The 17912-nt window shown below is 34.1% G+C and overlaps 1 protein-coding gene and 1 long non-coding RNA gene across 7 annotated transcripts; both read left to right on the top strand.

The window, feature by feature from the left end:
* The first annotated feature begins 756 nt into the window (after positions 1 to 756).
* LOC147514730 (uncharacterized) lies at positions 757 to 11793 on the top strand. Of its 6 annotated transcripts, XR_015213272.1 has the most exons (13): positions 757 to 1185; positions 1616 to 1670; positions 2699 to 2753; positions 9357 to 9512; positions 9587 to 9854; positions 9962 to 10043; positions 10139 to 10260; positions 10485 to 10608; positions 10701 to 10864; positions 10936 to 11056; positions 11137 to 11280; positions 11447 to 11509; positions 11593 to 11793. XR_015213272.1 is itself a non-coding variant. In XM_086594399.1 (8 exons), exons 3-7 carry the CDS (start codon positions 9366 to 9368, stop codon positions 10559 to 10561), a joined length of 696 nt encoding a protein of 231 aa, XP_086450525.1. In that variant the 5' UTR covers positions 758 to 1185; positions 1616 to 1670; positions 9357 to 9365; the 3' UTR covers positions 10562 to 10608; positions 10936 to 11057. The 6 variants fall into 6 exon arrangements, 1 of the variants encoding a protein (XP_086450525.1); XR_015213270.1 differs by lacking the exon at positions 2699 to 2753 and having other exon boundaries at positions 758 to 1185; XR_015213274.1 differs by lacking the exon at positions 2699 to 2753 and having other exon boundaries at positions 772 to 1185; positions 9587 to 9661.
* Positions 3136 to 7157, top strand: LOC147514731 (uncharacterized). Its single transcript, XR_015213269.1, has 3 exons — positions 3136 to 3397; positions 3478 to 4081; positions 6115 to 7157. It is a non-coding gene; the product is annotated as an uncharacterized LOC147514731 (long non-coding RNA).
* Positions 11794 to 17912: the final 6119 nt, after the last annotated feature.

Raw genomic sequence — 17912 nt, 5'->3', positions numbered from 1 at the left:
GTACAAAAAAGAAGAGATTTTGTAAATGTTGATAAGGTATGCGTCTAGCTTGTGCGCCTCACACCTTAACAAAAGGCACAAAAAACACGCACATTATATTTGCTCCTACACTTTGGTCAAGGCGAGGCACTAAAGTTGTTTCTCACCGCACCTCACGCACCTTTCCGCTCCTTGACAACACTGCTTCAAGGGTATAAAACATAAAGAATTGGGTCTCCTATCCGGCTATCCCTTGCTCGAGTAGCTAACTTATGGGCTAACAACACATTCGTTGATCTTTGTGTAAACTAGAAATATCAAAATCTTAATTGACTGACCAAACTAAGGGCGTGAATGGTATGGTACTAGTCCAGTTCCAAGTAAACGACTTGGTTCTAGTTAGGGTTTTTTAGATATTGGTCCTACTATTACTATGGTAATTAGACTTTGGTTTATAAATACTGAAATATTAGTTTTTGGTCCTACTTTTGCTACTTGACTGTCAGTCAACTCAGTTGACAGTGTTCCAACTGTTTGCTTTTTGTATATGGCCAGAATGCCCCTAAATAGGTTTTATTCGTTAATCTTTAGCAATTAGAATCGAGGGAGTAGTAAGAACGGAAAACTCATTTAAGTTTGGTTCGCCGTGTGTATTCACATGAAATGTTGATTTGCCACGTGTTGGTTCGCGATTAGATCACTCTGTTCTAACTTCTAACAACATCTTAACTTTGGCCCAATAACAGATAAAGCCCAGTAGCTAAAACAAACCCATTTTGCGTTATATCTTCTCTTCAACCCGTTTCATCACATCTCTACACTATATGATAGTCGGGTCTTTCAGAAGTCTCCTCAACTCTTGAGTAGGCAAATTTAAATCTCTCTTTTGTTATTATTTAGCCATTCCTCCTTTATGAGTTTGAAATATTTACCAAATACCCCTAGACTACACCAATTTCTCTTGCAATCGAAATCAAACACCAATTTCTCTTACTTGTAATCAAAATTAAACACTAGTGTTCTCTTGCAATCGAAATCAAACACCAATTCCTTAATGTCCAACTCCACAACAATTTATCTCTATATATATTCTCTGTCAATTTTTTTTTGTTGAATGGCTTTGTTGAGAGGTATAAGGTTTTTTTGAAGCAGTATCAAGAGTAGGTTGCTGCGAATAAGGATAGATTGGAGGAAGAGTCATATAAGGTTAGAATTTTGCCATTTTTGTTTTTTTTTATTATTATAAAAGTTTGATGTGTATTACTTACTATAAAACGTAAGGTATGATGACAAAAATATGATTCATAACATAGGTTTGATGAATCATTAGTAACATTATCATTGTACCATGATTGGATGGTAAACCCATAATAGTTAAGGATGGCCTTCCAGTGGAAGAGGGCTTTGGCTTCTACAGATAACGATACAGATGACACAGCAGCCTTCTCATTAGGATATGAGCTGGGAGAAAGTAGTAGCAATAACACTATAACAGTGTCATCCCTGTTACCTTACAGTTGATTAGTTTTTGGTGGTCTGCGAATTACCGCAAGCACGCTCTTCGGCGCAAGCAGACCGTTTTAGTTTGTTTTTCTATTTATGAACAAAAAGTTATTTGCTTTGCTATTGTTAACAGAACCTTATATTAGAGTTTGCCTACTGGATTCACTTCTGTCGTCGTTTCTTTACAGGTAATGTTAAAATTTTAAATTACATGATTTATATATTGTGAGTGCATGATTTAAATATTTTTGTGTGTTCTATATCTGAGTACTTCTTTTGTGTGTGTCATGAGGACTACTAGCCATAATATTTCATCATTTGAGAAGCCCTGTAATAGCTTCATCAAAAAGTTCGAATCTCTATTAGTCTATACAGGATCCATGTACGATTGGCTTCTTTATTAGTTACCTAGCTTGCCGTGTATATAGCTCTTACCATCTTAGTGTATAGTCCGATCTCCAAAAAAAATTGAGTTTAAGAATTATGGCGTCAACGACATTCACCCAATCTGTCGTTACTTTCAATATTTCTCAAGCGATATGCTCCTTAAAATTAGTTAGATAAAAATGAACTGTAAATAAGATGAAATACTATGGTCTGCCATTCCTATTTCATAAGAAAAGATGACATAACACAACCAAAAAGGCAACTTGGCTGAACATTTTTCTTTTTCCTTCTTTGTTGGAGTAATAACTTGACTAAAAAATCTTTGCTCTAGAAGTAGTACTACATACTGTGCAGTGAAATTATTTGCACACAGTTATGTCCAATCTACAAACTATTTGAAACTTTTCTTTCTCAAAATTATGTGCAAATTTGCTACTGCTGAAATTGTATCAAACACTGCAAACAAAAGAGCACTGGAATTCTTCATATAATAAGCAAGGGACAAATACTGCAGACCTGAAGTGTCAGACCACTCGTAGCTCTTGCTGATACCATTATACCAATACCAAAGCTTGACTTGCTACTTAAAAAGTTAAAAGCGTACGTGTACTTGACAGTAGAAAATAGTTGATAGCTCACAATTCACCAGTTAGGAAACCTAGGGAGGTCAGCCATGTAGTACTAGAGACTGTAGGAGATAATGGTAGCTACCTTAACGTTCCCTTCTACTTCGTCTTCTTCATGGAGATAATAATAGCTACTGTAACTTTCTTCTATTTCTGAACAAAACTTTATTTTCTAACAAAACTTTGTTTGCTATTGGTAACAGAACCTTATATTAGAGTTTGCCTACTGGATTCACTTATGTCGTCATTTCTTTACAGGTAATGTTAAAATTTTAAATTACATGATTTAATTCATAATTTTTTTTGTGTGTGCATGTAATTATATATCTGAGTACGTACTTCTTTTCTTTATATTAGATTTTTTTTGTGAGTGCATGATTTAATTTTTTTTGTGTTTCAATCTAACTACTCTATATATCTGAGTACTTCTTTTGTGTGTGTTCAATATTAGATTTTTTTGTGAGTGCATGATTTAAATTTTTTTGTGTGTTCAATCTAACTACTTTATATATATGAGTACTTCTTTTGTGTGTGTTCAATCTAACTACTCTATATTAAGTGTCCCTTACAATTATAATTCCGCCTTTTTTTTTTTTTTTTTTTTTAATCTTTATTATAAGATATCCCTATGGCCAAGGAGAAGAATAAATAGGTTCGTAAATCAAGGCTAAGATGCAATCCTCTCCCACAAAGAGAGTTGGTTATAAATGATTTTTGTGCTACCAGAATTTCAAATATTCGAAAAGTTCAGTCTATGCACAGAGAAGAAACCGTGAATAGGCAAAGAAGCATCACTAATGATGTTGATTTTCAGAACATCAACAACAATTCAACAAATTTTGATTTGTCAGATTTTGATTTCATTGATAGCATTCCACGTCGCAAAAGTACTCGCGATATTGGTAAGTATTTAATTAAACACGTTGAATATTTCGATTAATAGCTTATATTCTATTTTCTTATCTTTTTTTTCTTTATATAGATGGTGAAGACGGCTACACATTCGATATTTTGTATCGAGGAGAAGAAGAAATATCAGAAAATCACCGCCACACAGTTAGCATGCGAGAATATTTTGCCTTTAGACTTCAACATAGAGAAAATGAGGGTTAGACTTTAGTCAGAGGTGGTAAAGTAAAACTGTAATTTCTTCTCGATATATACACATGTGTAGAAGAAGAAAGACTTGATTGGTTCCGAAACAACTAGTCCACAATCAGAGCAGGACTATATAAGAATATAGTTGACTCAGTGCATGCTGGAGACACAGATGCAAGATTAGTTGGAAAGCGTTTGGTTTTGCCTTCTTCATTTATTGGTGGGCCACGGTACATGGTGCAGAATTATCAGGATGCCATTGCTATATGCAGATGGGCGAGACCTCCATATCTATTCATCACATTCACTTGCAATCCAAAGTGGAATGAAATTAAACTTGCAATGAAAAAAGTTGAAGGTCTAAAATTCGAATACTGTCCCGAAGTTGTAGTTAGAGCGTTTACGATAAAAGTGGATCAGATTATGAAGGACCTCAAAGAAGAAGAATGACCTCAAAGAAGAAGAACACTTTGGCAAAGTTATGGCAGGTAATTTTAAATATTTTACAACTTAATTTTATTTGCGTGATGCCTAAACTATGTGACTCTTGGCTTGAAAACATCTTATTCCTCCTTTTTTTCCCGTGAATTATTCATTTTAATTTTATTTTACTTTCTGCTGGTTTTACTTTTTTTCCTTCTAAAATTTAATCGAGCTGGTATAATGCTACTAATAGGGAGAATATTAGTATTTAGAGTTTCACAGCAATGCTTTTAATGCTTTTAGATTTGTTAATTATGGTCATGGAAGGATGTTCATTTCAGAGTTAAGTTTATAAAATTGGGAGATGTATTTGATTTTCCATGGCATGCTTCTCAGCTATACCGTTGTTGAGTTATTTGTTAGGCTTAGAGTTAATGTGTCAGTCTATGGTTTACATGTATGATTAATTTGGAGTAACAGTAGGTTTGCCACTAAAATAGTGCATCACACGATCACTGGAAAATAGAGAAATAACCTGTTTGAAAGTAATACACACAAAAAAGGTAGACATAAGGTACATACACAACACCATATTCAAACAATTGTAAAGCAGTAGCCGTACCCTAAGCCCAAAAGAAACATAAAACAATAGCAGACGCCAAGTGCCAAAGAGACCCACAAATAAGCCTGACACTGATAAAAATTTACCATGTGGATCAACAGGCCTTCTGGTTTTCATCGTGTCAGTAGGTAAACCTTAAGCATAATCCAGATAAATCTAGATTCATTCCTTCTCTTTTCTGTCAGATGGTAGTCATTTAATCTTAACATATAGAGTTTAATACATAAATAATGTATCTCTATGAGAGGGAGACCAAATGGTTCTACCAGAGCTAAATTGATGAAGACTCTTTAACAAGACGAACATTTTTGAAAGTGTTATCAGATCACAAAAGGCCTAACTATGTCAAACAGTATATCGATTAGAATGATTAATTAATGTCAACACGATACCTTTGTCTTAGTAGCCACGCAATATACCTACGGAGAAACACCCTCAGACCCTACAAGTGCTATCCGTGAGTTCGAGAACTCCTAAGAACAACCAAGCTCTTCTTCAACTCTCTATTATGTCGTTTCTGTTATCAAAGAATGCTCTCTCTCTTTTGGAGATACCTACCCTTAGCAACAATTAAGACTTTATTTTCAGGAACTTTACAACTTCTTGCAACCATGCGAGTTTTATTTGCAGCAGTCTAGCTACATCCTTTTAGAACTTCACTAGCAAACATACCTGCAGTATCGTCATAGGAGATTCTTGATCCTTTCCTCTTTCTCGGGTTTACATCATCTTTCCTCTGAACTTGAACATCACCTTCTTTGGATGATGTACCGATTTTTTTGTCTGTATACTTTAAGTATTAATGTGTCAATTTATTTGTCAGGCTTACAATTAATGTGTCAGCCTACATTTTTAAACTATTTATTGGATAGGGAAATGAAGTCGTAGTAATTTTTGTTTTCTCTCTGCCTGACTCCCCTCTCTTCTACAACTTAGAAGTTGATTAATGGCTCGAGCCATGGTTGTTTTAGGATTGTTTACCTTGGACTGAGGATTATTACATTGATTATTTGATGACATGATTTTGTTGTGAAGATTAACTTGGTTTAACGTTGAGGACTTTGTTGCCCTCATTCTGCTTCCATTTGTGTTCTATTGATGTGTTCCAAACATATACCATGGGACACGGTAGCGTATATAATAATTAGTCACTTGAAGATAGGTGACCTAGTCTTATAGAGCATATACATACAACATATATATACGTGAAGCTATTAAGCATCAACTTAGAATGATCCGTGAGCAGAATTTTCTTAAAATACCACGTGTGCACCGGCTACTTTCACTATATCTGGGTTATGTGGATTCAAAAAATTATTTATGTGGATTCAAAAAATTATCTCAGTTATGCAGACTTTATATACTATACTCCTTTCTTAGACATAACAACTTTATTCAAACAAATTTGTAAATTTTCATGTGATATATTGGTATCAAGCATTCATATTTATTTACTTTTAAATTTGAATTTTGCAGCAATCTATGTTATTGAATTCCAAAAAGGAGGTCTACCACACGCTCACATACTACTCTGGTTGCACCCTGATGACAAGCCTTCTACACTAGCTGACATTGATAAGATTATATTAGCTGAACTTCCAGACAAAAATGATGACCCATTGTTATATGAAATTGTCTTAGACAACATGATTCACGGTCCATGTGGAGAGTTAGACAAGAATTCACCTTGCATGAACGAACAAAAATGTACCAAACTTTATCCAAAAGAATTATGCGAAGAAACTACATTCGATGACAATGGATTTGCAAAGTACATGAGAAGACCAGGTAGAACAGCTACAAAAAAAATGGAAGAAGAAGACTTTCACCGTTGATAACAGATGGGTTGTTCCTTATAATCCAGCTCTTTCAAAGAAATATGGAGCACACATCAACGTGGAGTTATGTAATAGAAGTTGAATGGTCAAGTATCTCTTCAAATACTTGAGCAAAGGTCAAGATAGATCCACTGCTATTGTTGAGACTGATATCACTATCAAAAGCATAGAAGCCAAAGAAACAATAATACAAGTTGATGAAATTCAAAGATTCTTAAACTGTCGATATGTGATGCACATGAAGCTTGCTGGAGATTATTTGGATATGATATCCAATATCGATATGCACCTGTTGAGAGACTACCATTCCATCTTGAAGGCAAACATACGGTGTTCTATCACGACGATGACAACACAGATGGAGTCATCACCCGTGAAAGTGCAAAGAAAACCAAATTTACAGAGTGGATGCGCTATAACCAATTACATGAAGATGGTAGGCACCTGAGGTATGTTGATTTCCCATTAAAATTTGTTTGGGTTGATTCTCTAAAATATTGCCAATTAAGACAGAAAGAAGTAAAAATCATAAGGATCTTTTATGCACATCCGACGTCAGGCGAACGATTTTATTTGCGAATGGTATTAAATGTTCAAAAAGGTGCAACTTCATATAAAGATCTCAGAACTGTCAACGGCAAGGTGTATGAGGATTTCAAATTAACATGTGTTGCACTTGGACTGTTGCAAAATGACGACGAATGGAATGATGCAATTGTTGAAGCAAGTCAATGGGCTGGTAGTGCTTCCTTGAGGTAGTTATTTGCGACATTATTAGTTTTCTATGAGGTGAGTGAACCTTTGGTTCTATGGAACAAACATTAGGAGTTGTTTACAGATGACATACTGGACAAAGAAAGAACTCGAGCAAATAACGGTGATATGATTTTAACACCTGAAGAGCTTAGAAACCATGCGCTGAATGAGATTGACAGATTACTGAAACAAGTAAACCATCAATTGAAGGATTTTAAGATACCGTTCAAAGATATGAGGTCAGAACCTAGAGACCCAGATAGACTCATCACGGAAGAACAAGAATATAGTCACAATGAAATGCACCAACAATTTCATGAAATGCAAAACTGCCTGAATCATGACCAGAGGACTATATATGATGAAATTATAAATGCAGTCAATACAAACTCAAGTGGGGTTTATTTTGTCTATGGAGGAGGAGGAACTGGCAAGACATTCCTTTACAATACCATACTGACCCAACTGCGGTCACAAGGGAAAATAGCCATTGCAGTTGCTTCTTCAGGAATAGCAGCTCTACTTTTTCCAGGTGGAAAGACAGCGCATTCAAGATTTAAGATCCCAATAGAAATTGATGAGTACTCAACCTGCAATATAAGTCAAAACACCATGCTGGCCAGACTTATTCAACGAGCTGATCTTATAGTATGGGACGAAGCTCCTATGACCCACAGGCATGATTTTGAGGCAGTAGACAGGACACTAAAAGATCTAATGGGCAAAGAAAATGAAAACAAGATCTTTGGAGGTAAAATTATTCTGCTAGGGGGAGATTTCAGGCATATTTTACCTGTCATTCCAAGAGGTACAAGGGAATTAATAATTTCTTCATCGATAAACAGATCACATATTTGGCACCATTGCAAAGTCTTCAAGCTAACTAGAAACATGCGCTTAGAGAATGTGGATTCTTCATTGGCGTCAGATTTCAGCAAGTGGGCATTAAACCTCAGAGAAGGAAACTTACCTGGCAAATCCATATTCAAAGGTAAATAAAATTATTGGATCCAAATTCCTAATGATCTTCTTATTCCCCCTGGCAATGACAACATAAGTGATATCGTGTCAAGTATTTACAAAGATTTACCATCAAAATACATGGATGATAACTACTTCAGAGATATATAGATGCATTCTATCACCTACAAACGAGTCTGTAGATGATATAAACTCCCACATCCTGTCTTCTTTCGAGGGACAAATGCGTGAGTACTTCAGCACCGATTCAATAAGCTCCATATCTGAAAATATTGAAGAACAGTATGTAGTATACCCAGTTGAATTTCTTAACACAATTAAAGGATCTGGTCTTCCAAACCACAAGTTGGAGTTAAAACTTGGCACATCAATCATGATTATTAGAAACATAAACTAGAGCCTTGGTATTTGTAATGGAACGAGACTTATTGTTATCAAACTAGCTCTAAAGGTCATTAGAGCAAAAATTATAACAGGGAGCAACATTGGCGGGGAAGCTGATATACCAAGGATAGAGACAACTTATAAGTGAACGAATTGGCCCTTCAGTTTGAAGAGAATACAATTTCCAATAAAGATTTGTTTCGCAATGACAATAAATAAAAGTCAAGGACAGACATTGAAGCATGTGGGGGTATACTTGCCTAAGCCAGTTTTCAGTCATGGACAACTATACGTTGCAGTATCACAAACAACTACACTATTAGGACTGAAATTCCTAATCAAGAAAAATGGTGATGAACCAGAAGCATACATTCAGAACATTGTCTACAAAGAAGCATTCAACAATTTATAATGAGGTAAAAAAAATATTAGTTCAATCTCAAATTTTCATTTTTTAGCTTCATATAGAGCGAATTACTTATTAACTAATTAATTTTTTTTATTCTATTGCAGTGTAGAGGACCAACAGCTAAATTGGAGACATTATTCACATTCGCCATTTTTTTTTATTCTCTTTTGTTCTTTATTAGAATATACACACCCATTTTCTATATATATATCCAAGTGTTTGAAATCATTACAGTTTACTACTTCATTGGACATACCTTTGTTTTCATTTTATATTTATTTTTTAGTTAATTATATTAACTTTGAAAAGATAATCTCCTACTTATCTGTTCTCGGTCGATCTACTTGCAGCATTTAGACATGACAACTCATTACAATTTGATAAAGCAAGCCACCAAGTCAGTTAGGAATTTGAAGCTCAAAGTAAGAATTGATAGAAGCTGGGACCAATATTTGGTTGGAAATGAGACATTGTTAAGTAAGGATATGATCCTCATTGACGAAAAAGTAAGTACCACACTTATTCAACATCTCTTTTATCACTTTAAGATTTATATCCATTATTTTTTTCATTCATACAGGGTGACCAAATCAATGCATCTATACTTATGGAGATCTATCCACAGTTTAAGGAAAAAGTTCAAGATGGTTCAGTGGTACATTTGAAAAAATTCACTGTTAAAAACGTTAGGTCTTACTGTCTCGTGAACAATAAAAACAAGATAACATTTGAGAAGTATACAACCATGAGGAATATTTCAGATGAAACATCAATTCCACGACAACTATTCAGCTTTGTCGATTTCAAGAAATTATCCCCACGAGATAAGCAAGACGAATTTCTTACTCGTAATTCTAACAGTTTTTTTTCAAAGTACATTAGTTCGTTTATTGGTAAAATTTTCATAGGCTTACCAATAAAGTTTACCTTATTTAGATGTCATTGGATTCTACAGCAACATCGGTGAATTGCAAAAAAAATGTTCACACAAGAATGGGACAATCAGATAAAAAATCAATCTACATTGATAATGAGAGGTATGTTTTTTTCTTACTAATGATACTCTACTATTTAATAAACAAACTAATCACCAATGGTATATTTTTAACTCCGTTTCCTTATTTGTTGTTAGAATGGAATGCTTGGAAATTACTTTTTGGGGAGATTGGATTAAACAAATACCACAAGTCCTAACAAAAAATGGCCCAAGAGATATTATAACTGTGACTTCAACAACAGTCAGATTGTTCTCAGGTACATCTATCTAAATATGTACATTCAATAAATTTGAGTAATGTACAAAGTTATTGGGCTTCAGGTAAATATGTACTCTAAGCAACACCGCCGACAAAGGTGTATATAAACCTGGAAACATATGATGCTCATACGTTAAAAAATAGGTAGCAATTACTTATTTCACAAGAAAAAATCATGTACATACTTTAAAGTTTATGACATATCTCTCATGTAAAATGCAGTTCAAAGAATCCATGAGCAGAGTTGCCAATTTCTAGAAAAAGGTCATCTACCTATGCAACTGAGGCAATTCGAGTGAAAAATTTAGAAGAAATTGATACATTGCTAATGAGTACTTCATCAGTGGTAACTTCTTGCCTTTATCCAAGTTCATGTGTAATTCTTCTTTTCAATTATTGTTTGACTGTTTAACAAAATTTGAAATTATCAATGTATAGGGGAAAAGGTACAAATTTAAAGCAAAAATATCAGATATTGACAACAAATACAACTAGCATTACAATTTTTGTGAAAGCGACCAGTGCAGAAGAAAAGTAGAACTAAAATATCTAGAATGGTGGTGTGACTATTATTCCATTTCAATGAAAGAACCAACAAAATGGTATTGAAACAAATATTATTAAATAAATTACAAATATTATCATGAGACTAAAGTAATTACATTCTATGCAGGTACAAAGTCCAATTTGAAATAGAAGATTCAACATGCAAAAAGTTGATAACATCGTTTGATGATGAGGCCGAATATTTGTTGCAACGTCCTTTAGATGAACTGTTGAAAATTGAGAAACAGGTATTAATTAGCTTTAACTCTTTAAAATTACATTTATTTACAAAAAATCTCGCACGATGATATTAAAATATTCTATGTAGGAAAATAGCTTCGACTTGGTTTCTGAAATATTATAAGAACCAATTGGTAAGGAGTATGAATTTGAAGTTAGAATAACAAAGTACAACTGTGAAAATGGAAAAGATAGCTCATTAACCGTCTCAAAATTAGACAAAATTGAAAAGGTAAATACAAATTTTACTGTTGGTTATATGCATTGTTAAAATTTTATTGTTGCAGTTTATTGCCTAAGCAAGTTGTGAAACTTTAGCTTCCTTTCATACCTCGGTAATAGTCATAGCTAATGTTTCGCTCTACTACTAACCTATTCAATTACTATCTTAAAAATAGGGCATCAAAATCAAACAAGAGGATGAAGAACCAAATGCCAAAAAACAATATGTAGAAATTCAGGTAACATACTCATTCCCTAATACTTGGAAATAAAATATTGAAATAATAACTAATTATGAGATTTAAAATTATTCTTACTACAGGATTGATTGAATTCATAAGGCTTCTCATCAATAGAATCATGACGTAAACGAAGGAGTGCAAGACAACATACGAAAATACACTCAAGTTATATGTTGAAGTTGCTTTACTTATATATTTTTGTTATTTAAAGGGATATTAACATACATTAAACTCATTATTTGCTCATTGTCTTCCACTTAATTGAAAGTTCTTTACAATCTCATTATACAAGATGTTAACTATTGTGTACCAATATGTTAAGAACATTGTTTCATTATATAGGAGGGTTTCAAGAAAATAAGTCTTAAGACTACTTTTATTCGTATATATATGTTTTGTATAGGTGTGCCACGTAAGTCAGACATTGTTTGGGATCATAAAATATCATTTGAAGATGATCGCAAGAAATCTCAGTGATGATTGCAAGAAATCTCAGTGTAACTACTGTAAAAAAATTATGACGTATGGTGGTGTTAGAAGACTTAAACTACACTTGGCTGGGACATGCAGCAATGTAGAAAAGTCTAAGTTGGTTCCTATTGAAATACGCCGCACGATAGGGAAACTATTGGTGGATTGCGAGTATAGATTATTTCTAAAGGATGGCCAAACTAATCACAGGGAAAATTCGTGGGTTGGTCCAGTGGTACTGCTGCAGATTTGCTTATTTAAACATCTTTCAAAATTTATATGTCAGGCTTAGAAATGTCTATTTGATTAGTTTAATGGGGATAGTGTGTTTACAGTCTTTAGTTTATCCATGCCAAGACGCAAGAGTAGGTACTATGGTACTTTTGTGATAGGGAGATTTCACTAATGTTTGGCGAGTCTATGGAATTCCACCTGAACTAGAAATATCTATGCAGGGGCATGTTTTAGTTGCATATCCTGCGGTGTTTTAGAAACATAATCTGATCGTCATGGATCTTTATAAATTCTAACAATGTGATTAAATGTCCAATTTTACCTGTTTGGAAATGGTATTTTTTTTTCAACCACAGTACGGGCTGGTGGTTGAAGGGGGAGGGGAGATGAATGGAATTGAGGGGATTGTAGTTGGCAGAGTTGGAAGTGAAGGGATGGTTGCTGGGATGGTGGGCAGTGAAATGGATGATATGGGTGTTGAAAGCGGTGGATAAAGTCGGGTATAAGACACCTTCTCCTATTCAGATGGCGGCGATACCACTTGGGTTGCAGCAGAGAGATGTGATTGGGATTGCGGAAACTGGGTCAGGTAAAACTGCTATTTTTGTACTTCCTATGTTGACTTATATATCTAGATTACCACCTATGAGTGAGGAAAATGAGGCTGAGGGGTCATTATGCTGTTGTTATGGCTCCTACTAGAGAACTTGCACAACAAATTGAGGATGAGACTGTTAAGTTTGCACATTATTCGGGTATTAAGGTTGTGTCTATTGTTTGTGGGTAGTTGATTGAGGAATAGGGGTTAAATAGCTAAGGTTTTGGAAGGGCGGTGAAACTTTAATGTTTCTATATATTATCTATTTAGACGATGATTTGGCTTCAACTTGCAGTTGGGCAACATAACTGGCCACGGACTCTGGTGTTAGCTCACCTTTCTATCCATTTATACCAAAATGTCAATTGTTTTGAGGTTTAGGTGATCAAACGCGGTGAGTGATGACATTACAGTAAGATAGTAAGTAGGTGAAATATTTGAAAAATAATGTATGCATGTAAGTTTATACTAGTTTTAAGCTTTGATTTGAATTAGTTTTGCTCATTGCATATAAAAGGCCCGACTTTCTTTCGCCATATTTTCAACACTCTACCCTGCTAAGCCTCTACCAAAGAGTGTTTGCCTACACTATCTGCCCACAGTCCCAACTCCCAAGTCAACCACAGTTGGCAACAACGCCACCTTTTCTAAGTACCCCTTTACATTCTCTTCCTAAGCCCACATTTCCTCCTTTGCTAGAGGTAATTATTTATATGTTTTAGCTGGGATTTTTACCAACCTTGCTTACATTAATCAATCCACCTCAATTTGACTTAAGGAAACATAATGGTTGAATTACTCATTAGTGTTGAGAGAATTTTCTTAAAACATCAGCACCTTTTGGCATGATAAGTTCATTAGTTCATTGCTTTCAATTTTCTCTTTGTTACAGCTTCCTAGCTAATTTAATTGACTCATGTTTACACTACGTTTCTAGAGAAATTTTTTCTTGAACTTTACGTAATATAGGGAAATGAAGTCGTAGTATTTTTTGTTTTCTCTCTGCCTGACTCTCCTATCTTCTACAACTTAAATATACGTTAAGCTATTAATCATCAACTTAGAATGATCCGTGAGTAGAATTTTCTTAAAATACCATGTGTGCACCGGCTACTTTCGATAAACCGGTGCGAAGCACGGTTCGCATGCTATTGTAAATCAATGCTAACAAACACCGAAAAATACCAAAGTAATACACTGCACTCTTTTAATTCTCCAACTAAAAACAAACAAGAAACCACTATTCTCAAACAAAAAGAATTTCAACTCTCCAATATCAAAAAAATGATGAACTCCTAATTTCAAACATTCCCATTCCAACCAATCTTTTTATACTAGTTGGGAAATTACCAACCATTCTTAGGTGAAAAAAATCGTCTAATCTTTTGGAGAATTCACTCAAGCTTCTAAAAGTTGTTGTCCATTTAGATTTTGTAAACCCCCAAAACACAAATTGTTCTAAATGGACAGAAATGATTAAATCAGTTTGTGTCCAATCACTACTCCAGTTGCATTCATTGGGGTTTGATTTGAATTTGGCTGTTCATCAATTTTTGGATTTTAGATGAGAAAAAAACTAATATTGTGGTTGGGTGTGGTTTTTTTGTTTGCTTTTAGTTGGATAAATGAAGTTTAGAAGTAAATGATTGAGTTAGTAGGTGGGGACGAGTTTCTCTTGGTTGGTTGGTTGTTCTGGATTTATATTTTGCTATGATTTAGTTGTCATGGAAACGGGTGGAAGAGAAGGATTAGATGGGTTTGTTCTAACCCATTTGCAGTAGTTGGGTCTTGGTTGGGTCATACTTGAGATGTGCACAAATTGAGAGATCAATAACCAGATGTTGAACCAAACAATTCAATTTAGAAAAACATGTGAGAGCTAGGGCACGCTCTGGGATAATATAGTCATTTCAAAAAGACAAGCAGATTGACCACAATAAACTGAGTTCACTCACAGTCAAGTAGCAGAAGTACTCGCTCAAATCCCCTCATGGCCAAAAAAAAAAATAATAATAATAATAAAAAAAGTAGCAGAAGTAGGACCAAAAACTAATATTTCAGCATTTATAGACCAAAGTCAAATTACCATAGTAATAGTATGACCAATGTCTTAAAAACCCTTCTAGTTATCGCGGCCATTCATAAAGACTTGTTCTTTTATTGATTTAGTTTTAGCGATTTAGTTTAGTATATTTAAAAATTCACTAGTTTAAAGTAGTATAACGGGCGGATCTTAAACAAAAATCCTCTTTCTATTCATTCCCTTTTGATTCCCATACATTTAGTTTTGTCTCTACTTGTCTTTAGTTGGGTTTGTATTGACACCTTTATTATAGCCATACACCAACATCATATTGAGAGGGTAAGGTATTGACTATAACTAGGATTGTGTGTGTGTTTCGTTGCATTCATACAAATTTGGTTATATCAATGACATAATATCCTACCTACATTTTCGATCAAGCTTCAAGCTCGTTTTTATCGTTGTTGAGAAATTTATTTACTCAAATTAATGTTGAGAAATCATAAGGGAAATATTACTATGTGTTCTTGCCAAGGATCTAATTAACTTTTTGCCTATTGAAGTAGATCTAGTGTTGAGTATTTCAAAGTTGTTTGATGAGGTTCACCATAAATTGTTTGGAGCTTAAAAGAATGGGAGTTTAGAAGGAAGGAAGGTAGGATTCTTAGATTTTAGGACTTGTTTTCTTAACTCTAGTTGTATTGAAGAACATTAGAAAAGACTTTGTTGAATTGAAAGATTGAAAAATAACTTGAAAGAAAGGAGTAACTTGATTGAAAGGAAGAACAAAGAAATAAATAACTTGATTGAAAATGAAGAACAAAAAGTAAACAACTTGAATGTAAATGACTTGAAAAATAAAAATCTTACACTACTCCTACATGACACTAGAATAACTCTAAGTGCATTCTCTCATCCTACTTTTGAGTTCTTATACCTTTATTTTTGCAAAAGACTGATTTGCCCTCTCCCTCTACAATCAAGACACCTCACCAAGTTTGCTTTATGCTTTATGATTTTTACTTTTTCTTTTTGATTTTTTCTTGATCAAGCTAGGTTTTAGAGAAATCCTTCTTTTGTGTCAAGGACGTCTATCTCTGGTCTTCTGAGTTAAGGACTTGACTTTCAGCTATCTGGTTTGGAGTCCTTGACCTTTGACTTTGACTTTTTTAGCACTTTTCATAGCAGCTTTGAGTCTTAATAATAAGCGTAAATAAGGCTCCTTTTGGTGCTAAGATGCAGCCTTTATGATAAGTGGTCTGAATTGCTCTGTAATCTGAAAAAGGCAATAAAAGCGATGAGTTGTCTTTTCATTATGCGTAAGAAGGGTTGTAATGCAGTAATGTAAGGGTAATAAAATATATATTTGGGAGCTGATCACCACCCCCAAATAACATTTTGCTTTTCCTCAAGCAAAGATGAGAGAAAAAACTAAGATCATAAATGAGTGATTTATTATTAATTATACTAATCTCGTTTTGCGGAGTGCGATTGCATTGACCATATGCAACAAGACCTTAAACAACTAGAAATTCCATAGCGGACGAGCTTTAAGCACCGTGAGAGTTTTCCAGAGAAGGTACTCACAAACTTCTTCTATCTAGTACAAAGGGTCTTGTCTCCTTATTTATTCTCAGAAGTCTATACATCTCCTTTGAACTTAGAATACCATATGTACAATAATTTAATCATCTAAAGATAAATGTGCAAACATGAGCAATGAAATGTAAAAGCAGAGTCATTTTCGAAACTTTTGGAAAACGTCCTTAAGGTGGGTTATCACAGGGATGTGTTAAAACACAAACTCTCTGATAGATTCACTCAAGTTTCATTCTTTCAAGTGCAGTGGACATTTATATTCCTCACATACATGAATGACGTCCAAAGGAAACCAGGGTCGATTGATCACACTTGCCACTTACTATCACACCATCCTATTCCTAATTGAGCTAGAGGTCTTTTATTAGGAGTTAGGGGGATAGGGTGATGGTTTAGAAAGAAAAAGGAAGGGAAAAATAAAAATCTGATAAGTTGAGAAATTGGGTCTTCAAGATACTTGTAACTATAGAAAAACCTCATTTTGTTCTTTACTTCCGAATTGTGATTCATTATTTAGCACTTTGGCTTTGTGACTCCATATGATTTTTAAATTTTGGGAGTTCTAACTTTGCTTTTGTTTATGATATCGTCTCCTTTTGATTTTGAACTTTTGGGAGATTCGATTTTTGACTCCTTCAATTTTTTTTTGGAGTTTTAGTTTTTTTATGGGTTTTTCTTTTCTTTTCTTTTTTTTTTTCCTCGAAGCAACTGATTTGTTTTTATACAAGGTCTTCTCCTCTTTTTTATTTTTTATTTTTTATTTTTTTATTTTTTTCTGATATCCATCTAATTCTCAACTCATCAGCTGGGTAAAGTGTGTTGTAACGAGTTAGAGATTTATGGTGAAGAATAAAAAGGCTTTTAGAAATTAGTGAAGGCTCAAGAGGGGTAACTAGAGGAAAACTATCTTTTTGGGGTTTTAACGTTTATTTGGCTATATCGATCCAAAAAGGGCCTAAATTTTCTCTTAGGATATGACGTGGTGATCAAACAAGTGGACGTGTGGTCTTTCTATCTAGATATCCTTTGTGTCATCACTCAATAATAATTCAGATGAGGCTTTTGGATAAATTCTCACAGGATATGGAACTTAATTGTTCTAACCTTGGTCTAAAAAACTCACTGTTATATATAATCAAATGCTTATGCATGCCATTTATGAAAAGATATAGAAACTATTGTATGTATATTAGTCTAAGTTTAAAGAACAAGTCCTTACTCTATTGCTATAATGAGACTTCTAAACTTTTATTCATCATAGAAAAGGAAACAGACTTTTAATACTAAACAGAAAAATATTTTTGGTCTTTTTTCGAAATTGTTATAAAAGGAAGAAATATACTATTATAGAAAATACATAGTTTTTACAAAATGTTACTATACCACCCCCAAATAGAAATATGTTTTGTCCTCAAAGTATGAAGAGATAAGGAAAGAGATTACCATATTAACATAAGCAAAAACAGCAATACACC

Source organism: Coptis chinensis, chromosome 2, assembly GCF_015680905.1.
Source record: "Coptis chinensis isolate HL-2020 chromosome 2, ASM1568090v1, whole genome shotgun sequence".
NCBI classification, from domain to species: domain Eukaryota; kingdom Viridiplantae; phylum Streptophyta; class Magnoliopsida; order Ranunculales; family Ranunculaceae; genus Coptis; species Coptis chinensis.
This window is presented reverse-complemented; position numbering and strand designations above follow the sequence as displayed.